Source organism: Homalodisca vitripennis, chromosome 8 (genome assembly GCF_021130785.1).
Source record: "Homalodisca vitripennis isolate AUS2020 chromosome 8, UT_GWSS_2.1, whole genome shotgun sequence".
Taxonomy (NCBI): Eukaryota; Metazoa; Arthropoda; class Insecta; order Hemiptera; family Cicadellidae; genus Homalodisca; species Homalodisca vitripennis.
The window spans coordinates 11,666,708-11,688,433 of record NC_060214.1 but is presented as its reverse complement, the minus strand read 5'-3'; the positions used below and the strand labels follow the sequence as shown (position 1 = coordinate 11,688,433).

At 34.2% G+C, this 21,726-nt stretch overlaps 1 protein-coding gene across 1 annotated transcript; it reads left to right on the top strand.

Moving 5' to 3' along the window:
• The first annotated feature begins 655 nt into the window (after positions 1-655).
• LOC124367293 (elongation factor Tu) lies at positions 656-20,203 on the top strand. The gene is made up of 11 exons (XM_046824011.1): positions 656-808; positions 2,997-3,052; positions 6,358-6,532; positions 8,733-8,899; positions 9,934-10,074; positions 10,723-10,867; positions 11,871-11,984; positions 13,709-13,813; positions 14,814-14,965; positions 15,237-15,382; positions 19,834-20,203. The coding sequence occupies exons 1-11, from the start codon at positions 769-771 to the stop codon at positions 20,027-20,029; spliced, it is 1,437 nt and encodes a 478-aa protein (XP_046679967.1). The 5' UTR covers positions 656-768; the 3' UTR covers positions 20,030-20,203.
• Positions 20,204-21,726: the final 1,523 nt, after the last annotated feature.

The following is a 21,726-nucleotide window of genomic DNA, read 5'->3' as shown; positions in this document are numbered from 1 at the left end:
CGAAATTATAATGGGAAGATATTGAATCCAATGTTAATATCTGTTGTCACAATAATTGCCACTTGAAGTGTTGTGCGCTATCCATCTGCAAACCAAAGAAACAGTGGTAAATGTATATTTATATTACACAAAAATACAAACGTGTTTTAATGAGTACTCTTTCAATTATAAAAACAATAAAACATTTTAAAATTAATTTGAGTAAATGAGATTATTTTTAGAGGATTACAATGGATTATAATTCCAAACCAGATTTATTATGGGAGGCCCTACACCTATGCGTCACCGAACAGCGTTGATTTTACCGAACAAATGTTCTACCACACAATCCTCATAAGGATGTGTTAAGTCCATACGGGGATTCTTAATTTAAAGTCACAGTCTTATGGCACAAAATAATCTACTTCGTGTTTAAAACTGTTTAGAAATCGAAATATATCTATAAATATCTTAACTTGTTCTCTCTATTCTCCATCTCCATTGCTTTCCTTACATCATCATCGTGTATTAACTCTGAAGGATATATTAAAAAGTAGTAAGTACACAAGGATAATCAAACCCAATTAACAACGCTTAAACTTTAAGTTACATACCGAAGTGCAAAAAATTAGAACTGGTTATTTATATTTCCGTGAACTTTATATGCAATATAGTCTGCACAAACTAAGGGAAAACAGCTGAACAGCTGAAATAGTACGGCATTAATTCCATTCCTATACTGGATTGGATACTCGGCCGGAGGTGTATCTTCCTAAGTAAGTGTTAAATATGGCGTCTTGGATCTCGGCGAGGGTTATTTTCTATCCAGGTAATCTTCAAGGGTAATTATGTAATATCGAAAACACTCTAAGATTTATGCATTGCATTACAATCTATAAATAAACGAGAAAAGGTTATCTTATGTGATTGAATAATTAAATTTACACAGGTATTCTGATTACAAAGGCCGGTGTTCTTGCTTTCATCATTTTTACCAGACTAATCAATTTTATTGTATAATAGCCTAGTACCCTAAATAAAGATAAAAAATAAAATGTTTGATTTGTCTCGTATTGGTACGATCTTATATTCCTATTGTTATCAGATGTAGGTTTTACACTAGGCCGAATGTAAATTTAATTTGTCTAGAGTTAATATTGCCTTATCAGTTTAGTAAACCTAGACTAGACTAGTGCTTCAAATGGTAGTATTCAAAGAAAGTTGCCCCTTAACATCTATAGATGTGTTATTACATCTCCGAGACTATGGTGTGGTTGAATCGAACACTTCGAAGAACCACAGGCCGAGACTATTGTGTGGTTGAATCGAACACTTCGAAGAACCACAGGCCGATCTCCCTCCTGCCTGTGCTCTCCAAAATCCTGGAGAAGATCGTCTTAGCGAGATTCCCTGAGGGGTTCTTCACGTCTATCAGGACAGATGATAACGCCAATACATTCTACAATAATTGCTTAGCCTTAGAAACTGTATCATATTTCTGTTTTAAAAAGAAGGCTAATTTCCCTAAAAGGCTGGCAAAACTGCCAATTTGAAACCTGTAATAGCAGTAACTTATTTACTAGATGTACACATCAACATTTAAAAATCAGTAGGGATGCTGTGGTGTAATAAGCGTCAAAACACTCGAGTGATCTAAGCCTATAATAATGAATCAACAATTGGAATAATTTAAATGCTGTTAGACATGTTTACCTTGTTAAGTAATTGTAGGTAGGCCTAGGCCCTACTACAATGCTTAAAGTTAGTACAATCTAAGTTGTATTATTTTCAATGGCTGCAGTATAATAAGAGAATCATACCACCACAATAGAATCATATTTATGATTACCTGAACTATAGAAACAAAAATGTAGACATGAATTACGTTTAAGATATTTTAAATTATAGTATAATTCAGCTGTTTTAAATCTAAAATATTAATAATTTACTGATTAATAAAAAAACTATCTACATGTGCGTATCTATAAAATGTAACAAACAAAACAGTTTAACATTTAGTTACTTTTTACTGTTTGTAAGGATAAATGTGTGCGACAGCTAGTGACACAACACATATACTAGTGGCCATTACACAAATATACCATATAAGTGATTATACTTTTTTGAATTAATTTGGAACAATATTCTCATTGAATATATATTAAAAAGAGCTGGTAAACATTAATTGTAAATACTGTAATTGAAATGTTTTTGTATTTGATAGTTTGAGTATTTCTAATTTGATAATTTGGTACCCTGATACGATTGCAGTGGTGGCCTCTTACTATACTGCGAGCCAAACCCACATGTAGGCTAACCTAGAAATATCTTTCATAATCTCCTCTTATTCATTGCCATTTTCAAATTCTCAAAAATTATTTCTTGCTGTTTGTTGTTAATGTTACAAAATTACTGTAACGAATAAGTTTAAATTATATGTTAAGTTAAATAAATTGTGATATCAAATTAAGTTATTCATTTGGATAAAAAAATTAAACCATTTGATAAAAACAACTAATTAAATAACGAGTGTAGGCTGCTTATTAAAGTCAAACCTAATAATGATATTATGAAAGTAAACATCGATATTTAAACTGTAAAATTACTTTATTCTTAGAATAGATCTCAACCCAAATTTCTTCTTTCAATAAAACATCTATTTACAAACTAAACAAAACCTCATGTTTATTCCCTCCACTTCGATCCAGACTTTTTCCTATTTTTCTATTGTTTAACGAGCTTTATGAAATGGAACTACTCTGATTCCAATAAGTTATTTTTAACAATGATAGGTCTGGTCAGAACCACTTTTATTTCACTTATGTGGGACTGAAGATGTTTACTTTGTAAACAAAAGGCCTCATAGAAATAAAATTCAATGATTATTGTCGTGTTTGTTTTTAAATTAAGTAATCTATTCCAATAAGAAGAAGCTGGTACAATGTATCATATATATCTTATGTATCCATTAAAATGTATATTTTAGTAAAATATTAAACAATAAAATTGTGTTTCAGTTGCTCAGCGAGCTCTAAAGCAAATTCTGTTCAGCAGTGAAGTTCATTCATTATACGTAAGTGTTATATCAAGTAAGAGGGTATTAGAAAAATAAGGTTCCCTATGCCGCAGAGACAGAATGCGATATGCTGGGAGAAATCTGGCAACACTGTCTTACTCATCAGCTGTCCCTCTCTCTGTCCATACCACTCGCGCCTCGCTACGTAAAACAGTGCCGGCCTAGCTGCCGTCAGGTGCAAAAATACGTTTTTTAAATGCAAAACAGATTTCACCTATTGAAATTCATTGTCAGTTAATCGAAGTTTATGGGGAAAACTGCATATCCGTTCAACACGTTCGGAAATGGTGTAGAGAATTCAGTGAAGGCCGCATGGAAATTCACAATGAAAACCGAAGTGGACGGCCTACAGTTTCAAATGGAGTTGTTGAAAAAGTTGAGACAATATTGCTTGAAGATTGGATAATCACCATTCACGAACTTGCTTTGCTTATTTCTGAGATTTCGAACTGAGACGCGCGATCACAGAACCGGCAGAAAAGATTGTCCAGTGGTGTGAGGCTTCTCCATGACAACGCTCGACCTCATGTCTCATGTCAAACTAAGAACTGCTGACAAATTTTGGCTGGACTATTGTGCCCCATCCCCCTACAGCCCAGACCTAACCCCAAGCGATATCGCTTATTCCCAAAATTAAAGGAACACTTGGGTGGCCAACGCTTCAGTACCGATGATGAAGTCAAGGAAGAGGTTACTCGATATCCTCAAAGTATTGGCGGCAGAATTTTACAACATGGAGCTAAAAGTGGAGCATCGTTTACAAAAGTGTTTGGACAGAAACGGTGATGGTACTTTGGGATTAAACCGACCACACCCAGACATGAATCGTTATTTGACATTTTGCTTCTACTGATTACTAGATCGTAGAACAATATTTCGTCAATATAAAACAGGAATTGTCTTATCGCAAACCCCTCCCCATCCTCAGACAGAGGTCAAAGTCGAGCGGTCTAGTAGATAACGTGATTGCATAGTCTCGCCGCCCGTTCAGCTAGTAGGTTGTCTTGTACTTCCGTGTTTTACCTCTACATTAATTTCTCCCAAACACAAAAATTCAACAAAAACAAACATTACCAAACTAAAACTAAACTCTTTGTTGACACTCAAAACTTGTTTTTATTCTTGATCACACTCCGCCACCCAAAATGCGAGTGCCTAACCGGCCATCAGCGCTGGCTTCGGCAGCACCTTTGGTATACCTATCAGTAAAATATCAAATTCTAGAGGGACTGATCAGAAATATAAATTGATTTGTAATGGAAAGGCAATTATGTACCATGCAAATCATGTGATGCCGCGCGGCCTGCCGTAATCGGGATTCTCGAGAAAGATAAGATAACAACGACAACAATACCTGGAAATGCTTGTAATTTTGTAATTAAAGAGTTTGTTTTTGTTCTATCATGTTTGTTTCTATAAATTTATAGTGTTCTTCATACTGGTGTGGTCTGTACCCAGAAGTAAGGTGATTATGTGGAAAAATAGCTTAATTTTTAAGTTTTAAATTGATGTATTAACACTAAGTAGAAATATAAAGCTGTCTATTTAAAAAAATTATGGGAACCTTATTTTTCTAATACCCCTCGTATAATGTTATAAAATGACCAAAACATGAGATGTTGATATTTTAGCATATGATTGGGTAGCTGTTCCAATAACGAGTCATCATGTACATGCTTCAATATAGGACACTAGATTTAATTAGTTTTAATTTTTACTTTGTGTTAAATCAAGGGAGATGTTGACAGTTAGATGTAGCCTAAAATCGGTTTTTATACAATTCTGGACATTTTCTATATGGAGTAAATGTTATTAATGTAATGAAAGTAACTAAAACCCTTTTAAAAATCTTGTTATTACATACACGTGTTTCGGTTTTTAACCATCATCAGTGTACATTAACCTCTAAATAAATAAATAATAAACAATTAGATATACACATGTGGACCTTTTAAACTAGTAGTAGTTTACATGCTAAGTACAAAAAAAAAGGAGGCCGAGTCAATGTTGGTACATCTGCAGACTATCCAGACACTGTACCTAGACTGTGTTACCAGATTTGATACATGATAAAAAATTGATATTGTTAATTCAATTGTACGTACTAAATATCTTTTAAATATACCTGTGTGAAACTGCCAATGAATTCCACCAAGGAATTCCCCTAACCTATAAACCTACAAATGAAATCTGTTTGCTAGTAAAACCATCTGTCTGTTGCTAATAACCTGTCACAACATCTTAGCTGGTTATTTTCTACGGCAGAATTGAAAATCATAACAAACATTTACAGATTAGCATGTACTAGACTGTCCGAACTTTACTTTTTCCTCAAACATATGAAATTGCTCCAGCAAGATACAATTATCACGTGAAAGTGTGTAATATACACTACAAAATGACATAAAAAATACATGTGTTTTTATGAGCTGGGAAATGTTTTATTGAGGTACCAATGAGATTGCGTTCTTAGATTTAAAATTGACATAATACATCTGATTTTATGCACTGAGCAATTTTTTATCAGGGTACCAACGAGTTCAAATATATATACCGGTATATATATATATATATATATAAATAAATTACGTTTTCCAAAAGAGAATACCTACAGAATTCTAAAAGTTCAAAATCAAATTAACACGAACACCTTTGGTGAAATGATAAATCACTAAAATTGTTTGGATTCATGAAAACTAATTTGTAAAATTGTTGTGGGTATTTATTTTGATAACAATAGTACTTATTAAATTTGCTGTCTGAAAACTTATTTTAATTGTTGTAAACAATTTGCTTCAAGCAAACCGAGTGTGAAAATAAACCAAATTTGACACCGATGTTATTTAGAAAATTAACACGATTATCAACACAAAAATTAGCAGTACTAATTAAGATATTCTGCCATTCGTAAGTGTTACAATAGAAGGAACACAACCTTTTGTAAGACAGTGTATACAGTCTTCTTAAGGTGTCAGAGAACCTCAAAGGTTAAGCATGCAATTAAGTAAACAATTCAAACACTAGTAATGAATGCACCAAGGTCAAAGTGGACAACAACAAAATTTTTAATATGAACATACCTGAACCGAGTAGGCTACCATGTAAGGAGAGGCAGAAAAAAAAATCATATTTCAGGTTTACTGCTTCACAATGTTCTGTTTTTACGAAAATGTAAAATATGGACAAAATCATGGAAAACAAACATGTAAAACATAATTAGACTAGGCTTATTATTTTTACAGAATGATTTTGCCCAGGTATTAAGCCTATAAACTTAATAGTAATTTTTCTTTCTTTGACAGAACTACAATGTCAGACTAAGCAGGTACTTGTGTCAGCCTCCTGCAGTGACAGTATCTCCGGTGCGCCGCTACGCGGAGAAGAAGGTCTACGAGAGGACAAAGCCACATTGCAACGTTGGCACCATCGGCCATGTGGACCATGGCAAGACCACCCTCACTGCAGCTATCACTAAAGGTATAGACGATTTACAAGAATAAATTTGCCTTTTCGTTCTAATTTGATGGTTAAAAAATGTTAGTACATTTATTACAGTCACAATTGTTACTAAGTTTATTTTCATATTTTGTTAAATTAGGCTTTAAACCTTGGTTTGAAAATATCTCCTACCTATCACCAGGTTAAAGTGTACCGTTTAAACCAGCCAACCAAACACTCTGCTCAAATACACTGTTAGATCACACTCCACGAAGACCCAATTTTCCAAAGAATAAAATACAGTACTTAAGATGTATCTTACATTTCAAAAGTAGAATAAACCATGGTCAAACCTAACAGTAAAGGACTGTTTTTTCCCCGCGCTTAGTCCTAAAAGGACCTTTGCGCTTCCCTTACTTTAATTTTGTGTCCTCAAAGTCCGAGGCTTTTGCAAAATGATTTGCTTAATCCCTCTAATGTTTTTTTTTTTAGTTAATTAAAATTTCTTTTGTGCTTAAAGGCAATAACACAAATGACAAACACCTAAGCCTAGATATTGCTTTCCAATTTCACATTAATCTTTGGTCTTAAACTTACTAATCAAAGTACTACTAATCTAATGGTAGTATCTAATAATGCCTACCAATCTGTGATTGGCTGAACTATCAAATATACTCTATGAAAACATCTCATTAGTGTAGTAAATAGAACATAAAGAATTTTATTTTCTTAACCCTTCAACGCGTTATTTTTTTTTCATGGTCATACCCCCTCCTGCGTTGATTTTTCTGGCGGTTTTTTAGAGATTTTGTGTTTTATAAATAATATAAGCAAATTACCTAAGTTTATAATTATTTTATTATACTTCTATGTTGTTAGTGTTTAAAATTAGCCAAATTAAACAAAATTAAAATAAATTCCCTAAAATATGCTAAAATATTTCCCTAAAAGCTAGCTAACCTAAACACCACAAATTGTTCCTGTCAAAACGGGATTTCATTCTTCAAAACAATATAGTTAGCTTGTAAAACTAATAATAAGCATAACTAATAATAATAACTAAACAAAGGAACATAAAACACACAAAAATATGTCAGTAGAACATAACCATCACACTGACAATGACTGTAAACAACAACAAACGTAAGCTGACAAACGATCGGCTGCACGGCAATGACGTCGTGTTGAATGCAGCTGATTTCTCAGATATTTTTTCTAAAGATCGATTTTTCGAGATATCGACTCAATTAATCGAAAGTTTGAATCTTCTCCTTTCGATTGGTATACATTTTTCATTGAAAACATTCGATAGTTGTCTGTTACAGCTACAAAAATAACCGACTACTCCATGACGTACTCAGTACGGCAAAACGCGATCTCAAGTGAAAGTGTCATGACGTACCTAGTACGGCAAAACGCGTTGAAGGGTTAAATTTCAACATTTAACAAAATGTACACTTTTATTTCAACATTTAATAATTCTCTTGTCAGGCTGACCATTATTTTATTACTTAACTTAACTTAGTAGTTTTGCTTGAAAACAGCCTTAACTATTACAATATACAGTATGTACATATTACAGTAGGTAAATATTGACACAAGAAGGAAATTTAAGAAAATCTAGGGCCTCTAAGGCAAGCCTGTTCAGAGGTTCCTTTACAGTACTTACAAAAAAAAACAATAGCACTCAGAAAAAATTATTTTTTAAAGAAAATTGACAAAGATAGTCTCAAAAAAACAAACATGTTGTGCCTTAGCAAAAAATTTATCCACAGTTAACAAAATAAACAAATGCAACTTGCAACAAGAGAAAATAACAACACCTGACTTCCCGTACCACCATCCACGAGGAAGCAGAACATAGACTACAGATACATAATAAAAACAATAATATTGACTTCACAACTGTATTAACAATAAATAAATATTTACATACAAATATTAACCATATATTACTGATAAACACACTGATCATCTGAATAAGTAAGCTATTGTGTAATATTAAACAAAAACTCAATATCTTCCAAATGAAAGAGCCATGATTTTAGTCTATTCAAAAAAATATTTTTGTTGTATGAATATTTAATATAATCAGGTATTTGGTTAAAAATCTTTGGTGCGATAAAATTATATGTTCTAGTGTAAAAAGATATTGTTGGCTTAGGTATTGTAAATTTATTTGCATTTCTTAATCTCAACATGTCAAGATTTCATTAACCCTGTTCTGTCCTGTTGTCAGTATTGGCAGACAAAAAATTGGCAAAAGCCAGGTCTTACGCTCAGATCGACAACGCGCCCGAGGAGCAGAAGAGAGGCATCACTATCAATGTGGCGCACATAGAGTACCAGACAGATAACCGGCACTACGGCCACACGGACTGTCCGGGTCACGCTGACTACATCAAGGTGGGAAACATACCTATAAATGTAAATTTCCAGCTTAGGTTAGGTTTCGGGAATATTAAGATTTTTCATCAACTGCTGTTTCACACACCGGTATTTTATTTAGTAAAAATATCTTACCTACTAAAATTTACAACATCAATTGTTTATTGTCAAAGTAAAAATAACTTAAATTGGTAAACCCAGTAATTATCCAGAATAAGAATATAATATAAACGTTGATTTCAAATAAAACAAAACATAGTTTTTTAATTACTTATTGTTTAAGTATTATTTTTGCTATAATATTTAACCTTTGGGTATAAAGATTGGCTTGTAAAACTTATTTTATATTCCTCATTGTTAATAATTTTGATGACGTAGTTTCAAATTTACAAGAAAAAATATTATTGATGTAGGCATAAACTAAATTTTTATTAGAGATTTAATTCTCTTCTTCATTGGAACACATCTTAAATAATTAAAATTTTTATTGGTGTTGGCTGTTAAAACATGAGTGTGTGTGTGTTTTTTTTTTTTTAACATTGTATTTTTTATAATAATGTTATTATCACATAAGCCTGACATTAATATAAAATATTTTATATAAAGAAATTTCATCTATTTTTATATACGTATGTGCTTGAATTTTTATTTAGTTTATCAATTTAAATTTTTATTTTTACCAGTGATAAGTCCATTTAAAATGTTCAGAGAAAAATAAATGCTAGTTTTGATTATTGAGGATGAATTTATTCACAAAATAGTAATATTATGTAACATGATGTACTAAGTTTGAGCACTCTATATAATTTATTATTTTCTTAAATATAGCTTGAAAATTTGCAAAAAAAGACTGCCAAAAACATTTTTTTTTACTGCAAGTAATGACATTAAATTAATTAGCCACAAAGACTGTAACAAGTATGATATATAAGAAGCATAAATATTATTCATATTTTTTATGTAACCAAATAACCTAATTATGTATCAAATTAGCTTTTTGGTTCTCGTCTACTTATTGTAGAGGAAGTAAAATATTTGAACATTGATTGCAGAACATGATCACGGGCACGGCTCAGATGGATGGTGCCATACTCGTGGTCGCGGCAACAGACGGAGCCATGCCACAGACTCGGGAACATCTGCTTCTCGCCAAACAGATCGGCATCAATCACATCGTCGTCTTCATCAACAAGGTAATCATCTGTCCTCTCCACTCCATGAAGTATATGAAAATTGACAGCACATAGAGCAACATCTGTTCTTACTGTCCAGTTCCAATCTTGATTAGTACAAATTAATAATAATCTCAATAGTAATAATAATAAAATAAGGAATTCTGTATATAAATAATTAAAATTGTCTGGACTGACCAATTTATTTGTGATGATATTCATGTTAACACAAAAAGCTTCTGTATCATGGTTAGAATGTTGTAAGTAGTAACAAATCAGAAATTAGTTGTCCAGAAATGGAAAATGGAACAAAAAAGATGTAGGACACAAAAGTTGACATTACATTTTTATTAATTTATAAATTTAGAGTATTTCCAACTTTTTCTTATAATCTTCATTGATTTATTAAAATTTCTGTAGCATCTGGTGATTTTTTAATAAGATCTTTAGTATTCGTATTATTTTTCAAGATATTTTCAATCATCAACTTAGTCACACCCTTAGTCACATTAACGACCTTGGCAATCTTAATATTACTATCATCAATTATTGAATCAAACCGTTAAACTTTATGAAGGATTTTTCAAACTTTTTTCTACCCAAGAAATTAAATTTAATCTATAAGGAAGCGCTTGTTACTATTTCTTGGTAACCAGTTTCATGTCACAGGTGGATGCTGCCGATGCGGAAATGGTGGAGTTGGTGGAGATGGAGATTAGAGAGTTGATGTCGGAGATGGGCTACGATGGAGATAGTGTGCCAGTGATCAAGGGATCTGCTCTGTGCGCGTTGGAGGGCAAGAACCCCGAGATAGGTCAGTCATCAACAATATTATGGTAAATTAACTTTTATACCTAGGACACAATAGCTCTGCTGTCGGTCAATCTCCCAGACAGTGGCCGAAAACTGGCAGGAATACAAACAAGTCAGCTGCTTCGTAATAGTCAGAAATAGTATTAAAAATTACAATATTCTGATGGTTACTTTTAAAAATCAAAGTCTCTTTGCGTAAATATCTATTTTAGAAATAAATAAGATATAGTATTGAGTAGTAGACAGTTCAACGGCATAGACATATATGCACTCATAGACTTGCATATATTGTTTGCATAACGCCACCGTAGACTCAGTGGACCTAAAATAAAATGTAATTTATGAGATAATATCTCATTTCCATCGAATTTTGTTTTTGAAAATATTTGATCCAATTAAAATGACACACAGATTATTAACATAAAATGATTATACAGTGATAAAACTTTTATATCCAATTTAAAAGTTGTATTTCCATAATTCACAAAAGCAACTGCAAATTTCAGACTGAAATAATAAATTGAGTGATAAATGCTACAGATATCTAAAATCTGAGCAGCAGAAACACAACACACGTACATGCCTACAGCGAGGGTCGCAGTTTACTACATTGTACGAAAGTAATCAATTCCTCATGGAAAGTAGCCAATAGCGTAATAGTATATACAGCACTAAGTTCAATTTAGAAGTTAATAAAATAACACACTTATATTTGTTATTAACAATATTCAAGCGTGTACACAGACATATCGCTGTGGTTGACAACAGTATGGCTTCTAGAAGTTCCTTGTGACTTGTTCACTGTTACAACACTCAAGCTGTACTAATATATTTATTTAGTTGAGTGATTTTATGTTTAAAAATTAATTTATACTAATAACGACTGAATTGCAAACATTTTTTTTTTTTGTAATTTGCTTCTGATACTGCTCTCTGGGTAGTTGTATCTCTATTGTGTAGGATTGGAGTCGTCACACAGGTTTAATATTGATCTATGGTTACAGGAGCTCAGGCTATACTGAAGCTGCTAGAGGAGGTGGACAAGCACATTCCCACACCAGTCCGAGACTTGGACAAACCTTTCCTGCTGCCTGTCGAAACCGTGTACTCTATCCAGGGTGAGTAATCATCGTGACAGAACAGTCCTGAACAGATACCTACCGGGTCTGATCATTTCCATGTTTGACAAATGAAACCCCTTGTGTACCAGGTTTTTGACATAGTTTCAGCATCCCTCCGGTGTGGTTAGTTTTATATTTACATAAAATCGTTGCTGTTAAAGGTAAGTGTACCTTGAACCCCTTCTTTGTTTAATGTTAGTTTTTTCCGACATTTGCCATCATTCAGGGATAAAAAAACCAACGCCTTTCTATCCATGTTCTGGATCTCTTGTGGCAGAGAGTTGCAAATCTTGATGGCAGACTTGGGGTAGGCTCTTTGTGTCGAGCTAGCGAGCTAGATCTATATCTTATTATCTATATCTTCCTCTCATCGAGTAGCATAATTTATTTGTGGTTGTCACCTCTCCTCGCTAAGCTGTAAACTTATAGTAAGGACCCACAACTCTCTGAAAATAGGCCTACAACGCTCTGAATGACCAGAACCAGTTATGATTCTCACAGATCTTCTCTGGAGTTGTTCACGAATTGTGAGTGGATCCAAACCACAATTCCATTCATGAAATGGCTATGAAAAAGTGCGTGATACAGCATCAGAAGATGTCTTCATCTTTATTTCCATAGACCAACTGTACCAATCAAGTCACTAAACAAACGAGACGGATAGAAACTCACAAAATTTACATTGTACCGAGTAAGAATACTCACCGAGCAGTAGCAATCAAAAAGCTTCTTTAGTCTAAAAATGTACAGGTTAAGGGTACAGGGAAATAATAATCAATCCAAAAAATAAAAAATTAGAATATCTCACTACAATCAGCTCATTGTATATGTTCACATCTATAGGTACAATCACTTAACAGCCTCATAGTAAGGTTACAGGGGAAAAATTATCAAACTTCTCACCTGTTTTCCTCCAACTGATTGTATTCCTGGACTATTGTTTTACATCAGCTTAACACGTTCACGTTGACAGTTTATTTATAGACTTTTTTATTTGCCATCAAATTTTTCAATAATAATGGCAAAAAACCATTATTTTTTACGTTTACAGTATAACGAGAAATGTATTTAGGTTTCACAACTTGGCACAAAACTAAAAATTAAGCATCATGTGCCCAACGGGGTACACGATAGTCTGAGATATTTATTTAAGCGCGGGATCAAATTTAACAAACCATCAAGACAGGCAAACAATAAAAACACAATAAGGAAATGCATAGCAATATATACCCTATCAAGACACACGACACATGCTTTACAAAAGCCCGGTGTGTATCCAATCGGGTATACAACAGCAATTGTGAAAGATTGTGTGTACCCGATAGGGTACACGTCGTCGTGAACGTGTTAAATATATTTTCTCGTTTGAACTGTGTTGAACGTTAAGGAATCGCCTACTTTAACTTTTTTCTCATCTAATCGAATTCATTCATTGAATATTTTGTTAACCTTACAAATTAATTTTAATGTATGGAAATAAGCAGTGATCTATTTTTTTGTGATTTCCAAAAACTTGGGTGGCACAGGAAAAATGATCAAACTGCAGGCACATATTTTTGTAGGATTAAATTAAATATTTGTGTTGGCCTGTTAAGTTTGAACTACAAGAAAAGCTCTCAAGAAATATGTATAAAATCATTCAGAAGAGAAAACAGTGGAGCTGCAGGTTGTACATGTGTGCGCACAGACGTGGCAGTCAAGGTGTGTGGTTCTGTCCGCAGGGAGAGGCACTGTGGTCACCGGCCGACTGGAGCGAGGGGTCATCAAGAAGGGTCAGGATGTTGAGTTTGTCGGATTTGGAAAAGCACTGAAATCTACAGTCACAGGTAAAGTTGTTCTCGTTTTATTTTTTTGATATAATTACAATTTATAACAACATTTTTACAGGACATCTGATTCTTTACGGTAATGATCTTAAAGTAACGTTAAAATCATGCAGAAATAACAATTTGTATGCAATAGTATGTGTTTCGAATCAGGACTAATGTATACTCTTTCGAATTCTTTTATTGAGAAATACTAGACACAGTCTACCTGGTGCTGTAGCACATGCCATTGTCAAAATCGGAGGTACAGCTTTCGTAGGTTTAATTCTTGTAAAGTTTGCTTTTGACCCGATGGAAGGATTGTGAAGAAAACAGGATTTTTCTGGACATTTGCCATTGTTCAGTGATACAATAAATCAATCAATTCTTTTGAATACCATTTTTTGTAGTTTATTAATTTTAATTTGAAGCTGAAGAACAAACTCTACAGCCTTCAGGAGATTTTTGGAGTTAGTTAAATTGCTTTTTAAGAATTTTTTATTCTTTGATGTTGTTTGTCTCAACTCTCTACAGTTGCTTTTTTCTTGTTATTTTAAATTAGTCACGAATCACAGTGAATGAATGCAACATCAAAGGAGGTCTGCTTAACTGAATCACGATTTCGATGGAACTTGGGTTAATTCCTAATCCCTTGTCTCCAAAAAAAGCAATCAAAGTGTGGTCATACTACCGCACAAACAATCTTCAAGGTGCCACTGTTTGGATAGCTGCAATCTTTTAAAATGTAATTTTGGTTTGTAACATTTAAATTGGTCTGGTAAATATGGATAAAAATTAACTTTGATTTCTAAATGTTCCATTTTTTATCCATTCCAAAGTTTCTATTTGTAGCATAAGCAGTGTCGCTTTACAGATGCTTTCCTTTGTGTTTTAAAATCTTCCCTGGTTAATTTTGACAACTAATCATTCGGCTCATTGATTGTTCAACTACTTATATGAACTTATTGATTTTGTAGTTCAGTCGTATAAGACGATCTAATGTTCCAACGATCTGTGGCAGGTATTGAAATGTTCCACCAGATCTTGGAGGAGGCACAAGCAGGCGACCAGCTCGGAGCACTGGTGCGTGGCCTCAAGCGTGAAGATATCAAGCGTGGTATGATGATGGCCAAGCCTGGGACACTCAAGGCACAGGACCACTGTGAGACACAGGTGCGTCACAAACTCATGCTTGCACGCACATGCTCACACTTACTTAGATCTGTCAATTAAAATTTGTTAGTCTAGAAAATGTAATGAAAAATTATAAACAGATAAACAATTTATTGACAAAGCTTGTCACTCGTGTTGCTAGAAAAATTTCATTTCATTCTGTCTATTTGTCCGCACGATATCTCGAAAACAAACTGACATATACATATGAAATTTTGCATGAAGCTTGATTTCTATGTGAGGAGCACTGAGTTCAATGATGATGCCACAGGTGTACATGCTGACCAAGGAGGAGGGAGGCAGACCCAGGCCTATCACTCCACTGTCAATAGTTCACATGTACTCCAAGACGTGGGACTCTTCAGTGAAGGTCCACCTATTCGACAAGGAGATGGTCATGCCAGGAGAGGATGCCAAGTAAGAAGTAGAAATGTATTTTGTGTATAGTAATAAGTTGATTCGATACGTAATAACTGTATACCTCGATATATAGTGGTATCAACGATTTTCAGTACAATGGCTTTTATCACATAATTCCAATCCCAGGTAGCTGTCATGTCTTCTATAAGAATATGTGTGTTGATATCTTAACATTTTTTATCATTGCTACAGTGTTTTGACATGTTTGGTTGGCCCTTCCTACTAGCCAGTTTTGCTTTAATGGTAACAAAAAGTATTTAGCATGTAAGTATTCTTGGTTATAAATAACACATATTTGGTATGTAATTCACAATAAATAATTATTTAGGTATTGACACATCCATAATTTTGTTAACAACTTTATCCGCTACAAAATCGCAAGCCAGAAATTAGTTTTTGATACAATTAATTTTAGGATTTAAGTATAATTTAGGCTATAGGGTAAACCATACAGTCATTGGCACTAGTACCAGTCATTGGCACTTTGTAACTATTTTGTTCATTACCAAGATTTAGGTTGGCAGCATTGAATGCCAACATAGTTCATTAGATACTCTTAACAGTTCTCCCCAATTGGTATTGTGATGTTTGCAGATAGACTGCACGTGTTGTCTGGAAAATTATTTTTAGTATAGGTAAGCTTTTTCTGTTGATCTTCTTGTGAATTCCTTTAGAGTTGCTTCTCTGTACTATGTTATTTTCCCTTTGATAAGATAAATCTTTGCAACTAAGACAATGATAGCTGTAATGTAGAAGGAGTTGAAACCATTTTTGATAGGTTTTAAGTTAAATAAACCTCAAAATCAAACCTGCAAAGGGGTGCCAATGACTGTATGTTTAAAAATTATGAAATATAGTCATCGGCAGGGAGTGCCAATGACTATGTATTTAAAGAGATTGTTTATTTTAAGCCAAAATAAACATCTTTCGAAGTATAAAAACAATGGGCTTTTTATGAATATTGTTATTGTTTAACAACTCAATTTGAAACAGTCATTGGCACACATATACTCGTATATTTCTCGTTGGCATGCCAATCACTGTAACCTAGCAGTGATTGGCACTATGTCAATGTATAGATATTGGCATGCCAATAAATAACTTTTTTCTTTTCAGATCACCAACGGAGTTCAAATTATGCCTAAATTCTCTTACAAAGCCGATTCTCTTGAGGCAGCTTTACAAGATGTTAGAAATGGAATGACCAAAAAGGCTGCAGCAAAAAAGCATGGTGTTCCTCGGTTCAACTATTCAGTTTCGGCTTAGTGACAAGTTTTCAAAAAACACAACTTGGTCCTCCACCTGTACTGACGAAGGAAGAAGAGGATACACTTGAAAAATGGATCAATGACTGCTGTCGGAAAGGTTTCCCACGACGGAAAGAAGATTTGCAACTGAGCGTTCAAGAATTCTTAATACAAAATGAAAGACCTAATCCTTTTAAAAACAATCTTCCAGGCCTCGGTTGGTATCAAGCATTTTTAAAAAGGCACCCCTAACCTATCCTTAAGGACTCCCCGAAGGAGTAACTTCTGCAAGCTCATGCGTCAGCGAAAACGATATTAAAAAATTGGTTTAAAACTATAGAAGACATTTTGAAAAGAAGAAAATGCGGTGGACGTTTGAAAGACCCGACTCGTGTTTTTAATGGCGATGAGACAAATTTCCTACTGTGTCCAAAGGGTTCTAAAGTTTTAGCTCCCACAGGATCAAAAAATGTTTATGAAATTGACAAGGGAAATTCAAAAGCCGCCATTACTGTGATGTTTTCTTTTTCTGCTTGTGGGCGAATTGTTCCACCGATGTTAATCTATCCGTACCATAGATTACCATCAACAATTGTAAATTCTGTACCAGACTCTTGGTGGGTATTGGTCATTCGAACACTGGATGGATGAAATCCGAAGTCTTTTATGAGTACATCGGTAATGTTTTTAATGCACACCTTGAAAAAAACAATATCACACGGCCAGTTATCCTTTTTGTAGATGGGCGCATTAAGAGCCATCTTTCCTATCAGCTAAGCCAACTGTGTTCTGAGTTGCAAATAATACTGATAGCCCTATACCCAAACGCTACCAGAATAATGCAGCCAGCAGATGTTGCTGCATTTAGACCAATCAAGTCAGGCTGGAAAAAGGCAGTGTTTAATTGGCGTAGTAACCACCCGACAGACGCTTTAACTAAGGAGAATGTTGCACCAATCCTGAAACATGTAGTGGACGAGGTCAAGCCTCAAACACTTACTAACGGATTTAGAGCCTGTGGCTTGTTTCCTTGGAACTGCAACTCAATTGACTATACAAAAGTGTCTTGGTAAAACCCAAATGAAAATTGTTACCATTAAGCGGTAAAGATGTAGTTACCTTGGATCAATTCGAAGGGATTGTAGGAGACGAAATGATAGAAAAAATTCCCGCAATATAGAGAAAGTTGTGTCGGAAAATAATGAACCTCCACTGTTTTTCACACTATATCGAGTGTGGGAGGAGTTTTCCAGAAATAAGCAACCTCAAAAATTTGGTTCGCCACATGCTGTCATGGAAAACTAAATCCACACTCTCCAAAAACTGTCACTGATGTATGTGTGCCAGATAGGCCTATTGTCAAAGATGCCACACAACTGATGTTACAAAAAACAACAAAACTATGATCCTGAAATTAATTTACCTGCCACCAGATTGTCAGTGCCAATGCATTAAAAAATGACACCCACATATCTTCAACAATCAAAATGTGAAACAATGTACAACAATGTAAATGTAAAACTTGACCATAACTATACAACACCCGAGAAAAAGTTAAGTGAAGGTTCACGTGTTGCGCTACATGCTTCACAAGGCATTGCCCAAGCATCTGGAAGCAGTGGTCCAGCTTTGGCTGATGTTCTCGTGTGGCCCGAAACTCCAACCAGAAAAGGCAAAAGAAAAACAGAAAGAGTACCTTACGTTGTTTCTTCGAAGAAATGGAAAAATAATTTATGAAGAAAAGGAAGAAAAAAAAGGCAAAAGAAGAAAGAGCCAAGGCAGAAAGGAAAAGACTACGAGAAGAAAAGAAGTTTAAGTCAAGCCCAGAAAGGAAACTCTACTAAACAACATAGTAAGATTTCTGTTAAGAAGAAAAATTATGAAGATCAATTATGTGGGAAAAGTCAAAGTTGAAAAGTCAATTGATGTTGATAACGGACCGTCTGTATCACATAAGCCTAAGTCTGTGGGGAAAAAGTTGTTTCCTGTAACAAAAAAAATGGATTGTGCTACAGTTGTGGGACTAACTTCAAAGACGAAGAAGTCTCCCAACCTGTTGAATGTGACATGTGTGATAGACTGTATCATATAAAATGTATACAAAACAGAGAGGACCTTGATCAACATGATCTGTGTTTGTATGCAACATCTGTTTGGACTTTGGAAATGAAATTGCCAACGAAATTAAACATTTAATGGTTTTATTAAGATGTTGTAGAAGGGCAAACTATTATTGTCTAGTTTATTTGAATTTTAACGTCACAATATAGGCTATAGAAGTAATATTTTTTTTAAACTTTCTACTTATGCAATCATAAATTATTGTATTCAATAGTTGTATATACACATTATACATTTTTAGAGTAAGTTGTGTGCATGATTTCATTGCCTCACTCTTATTTTAGCAAAAATATGAAAGTGTGCCAATGACTGTCAAACAGAATGCCAATAACTGTGAATTAGGTGCCAATCACTATAATTATGTAACATAATAACAAAATAAATATTTCACTTCCACATAACATAAATATTTACTTTTTAAATTTATTGTGAATGTAAAAAGAAAGTATAAAGCCAAAAACCAATCAATATTAACAAAATATATGTTTTCATGTGTCTGAGAACAAAAATATTGAACAGACGTAAGGAATAGCATCTTAAAGTGCCAATGACTGTATAGTTTACCCTATGCTATATATTTTTCTTTCTAAGAGAGGTTGTCTCATTTCATAAATGGTCCTTACCTTCAGGTAGTTTATTGCCTCCTTCGGTGAAGGCATAACAATGAATAATTTTAAAATAAGTAAGGAAAATGCTTGAACTGCTTTTTTATATGATCAGGTATGTTTAGGAAATGTCACTATTTAGTAGAATTCTAAGTATTAAAAAACTGTTTAACATTCTAAAACTCTAAGTATATTATAAACATTATTTGCTCTATATGTACAAAAATGCAATTCCTCAGTTCTTTCCTAACAAGTAATATGTAAATGAAAACCAAACAATTTTCTTATTTCAAAAAGTTGTTAAATCTTTTTAAGAGTATGTATGAATTATTCATTATTTATAGTTTTCTGAAAGAATGTGAAACAAAAAAATACTTTGGATTATCCAGAGAACAGAAACAGGTTCATGAAGTTGGTGATCGGGACACAGCTATCTCAGTTCTTGTGGGAGTTGACAAGTTCCTTGTGTTGACAGACTCGAGCTGAGGCTGCAGCGCCAGGTCGTGATGGAGCAGGGACAGAGGTTCACACTGAGAGACGGCCACTGCACCATCGGCACCGGAGTCATCACTAAGGTCCTGCCTATGCTAACGGAGCAAGAGAAGTCTGAACTGTTGGAGAGCAAGAAGAACCGGGAGAAGAGGCTTGCTGCTGGTGCTGGCAAGGCTTAAGAGTTAGGTTTAGTTGTGCAAGAGACTCTTGAGAAATTCTGGGCGCAGCCATGGGCTGTACCCGCTGTCGAGGACCTGAGTGAGTCTGGGCATTTATCATTTGTCCATCTACCATTATAGTAAAACTGTACTGTACTGTAACTTTTTTGTAAAATATAACAATAATGTTATTTTTGTGATGTTTGTTATTTTCCTGCCATTCTTGTTGATCTTGGTCGTTTGCATCAATTGGTGTTAATAGTATTTTTTAATTTGTCCTAACTAGTTGAATGTCTGAACAGAAAAATAGACAAAACATTTCATCGGTTAAATTAAACAAATCATACCAGAGCATTGTGAAACGCACAAGTCAGGAATCACAACCACCATGTTGTGTGTCAACTTTACTAACTCTTAAACGTGCACGTAATAAAAAACAAAACACTTATAATTAAAATACTATTAATGTGATTAATAAACTCATTCAATTGAGTGTCTCCATGAGGAAACACAACAAAGGTATCATTCACATACCTCTACCAAATCTTCGGTTTAATCTGAGCTAAAGCCAAGGCTTTTTGCTCAGATTCCTCCATAAAGATATTGGCGAGAACAGGAGACAGTGGAGAACCCATTGGCATTTCATCATCTTGACGGTAAATTTCATCTTCTAACTCAAAATAATTGTATTGAGTTCATAGTTTTAACAGATCCATAAATAATGGCAACACCCTTTGACAACTCCTTAGACAGCCGATAACAACATAACTCCTGGAACCAGACAAACCAGCAGTCAAAAACAACCACCACCCTTCGACAACCGACAACAACCTAACCCCTGGAGCCAGACAAACGAGAAGATAAAAACTGAACCACCACCCTTCGACAACTTCTGAGACAACCTAACCCCTGGAATAAGGAAAAAACTGAACCACCACCTTTTGACAAATAACCAGATTACAACATGAATCCAAGTAAGAGATGGCTCTGAAAAACACAAACAAAGCTTGAAAACAGATGTTTTTAGTGTCTCTCTTCAAACAAAGTATCGAGCCATTTGTACCATTAACCCTCCTTTTAACCTAATAAGACATACGCCAATAAACCTACCCCACCAAGAAACAGAAGAAATCAAGACACTCAAAGAAATAAAAGTTGGAAATGTTTTACAACAGTCTGAACTCCTTAAGGAAAAACTCAAAGTGACAATGTCACCTCCCATCACAGCCACTACACTTAGCCCTGGTGAAACTATAGCAGACTTATAACAAACACTGAGAAAACTACAAGACAAGAGGTTCTACATTGTTCAAATAGCACTTGCCCTGAAACAATCACAACGATTTCATATTCTGAAAACTGTAGAAACACAGAACAATAACTCATTTTAGAAGTTCTCTTGAAGGGAAAAGAGCGACCATAACAACAGCCACATAAAAAAATCTAAATATTAAGCTCAACAAATCTACACTCCTTCATCAAAACATTAACTGGCTATGAACAAAATTTACAGGTTAAATCATTTCCTGAGCGACAGTAAACCAAATATTTTAATATTAACAGAACATTGACTTTCACAAGAAAACTTAGAGAAGACAAGCATAGAAGGCTATTCTCTTGTTGGAGGCTTTTCAAGAAAAAACACATTAAAGGAGGCATAGTAGGTTATGCTAAACAAGGCCTTAAGAACTGTATAAAGATGATTGAAACTAGTAAAG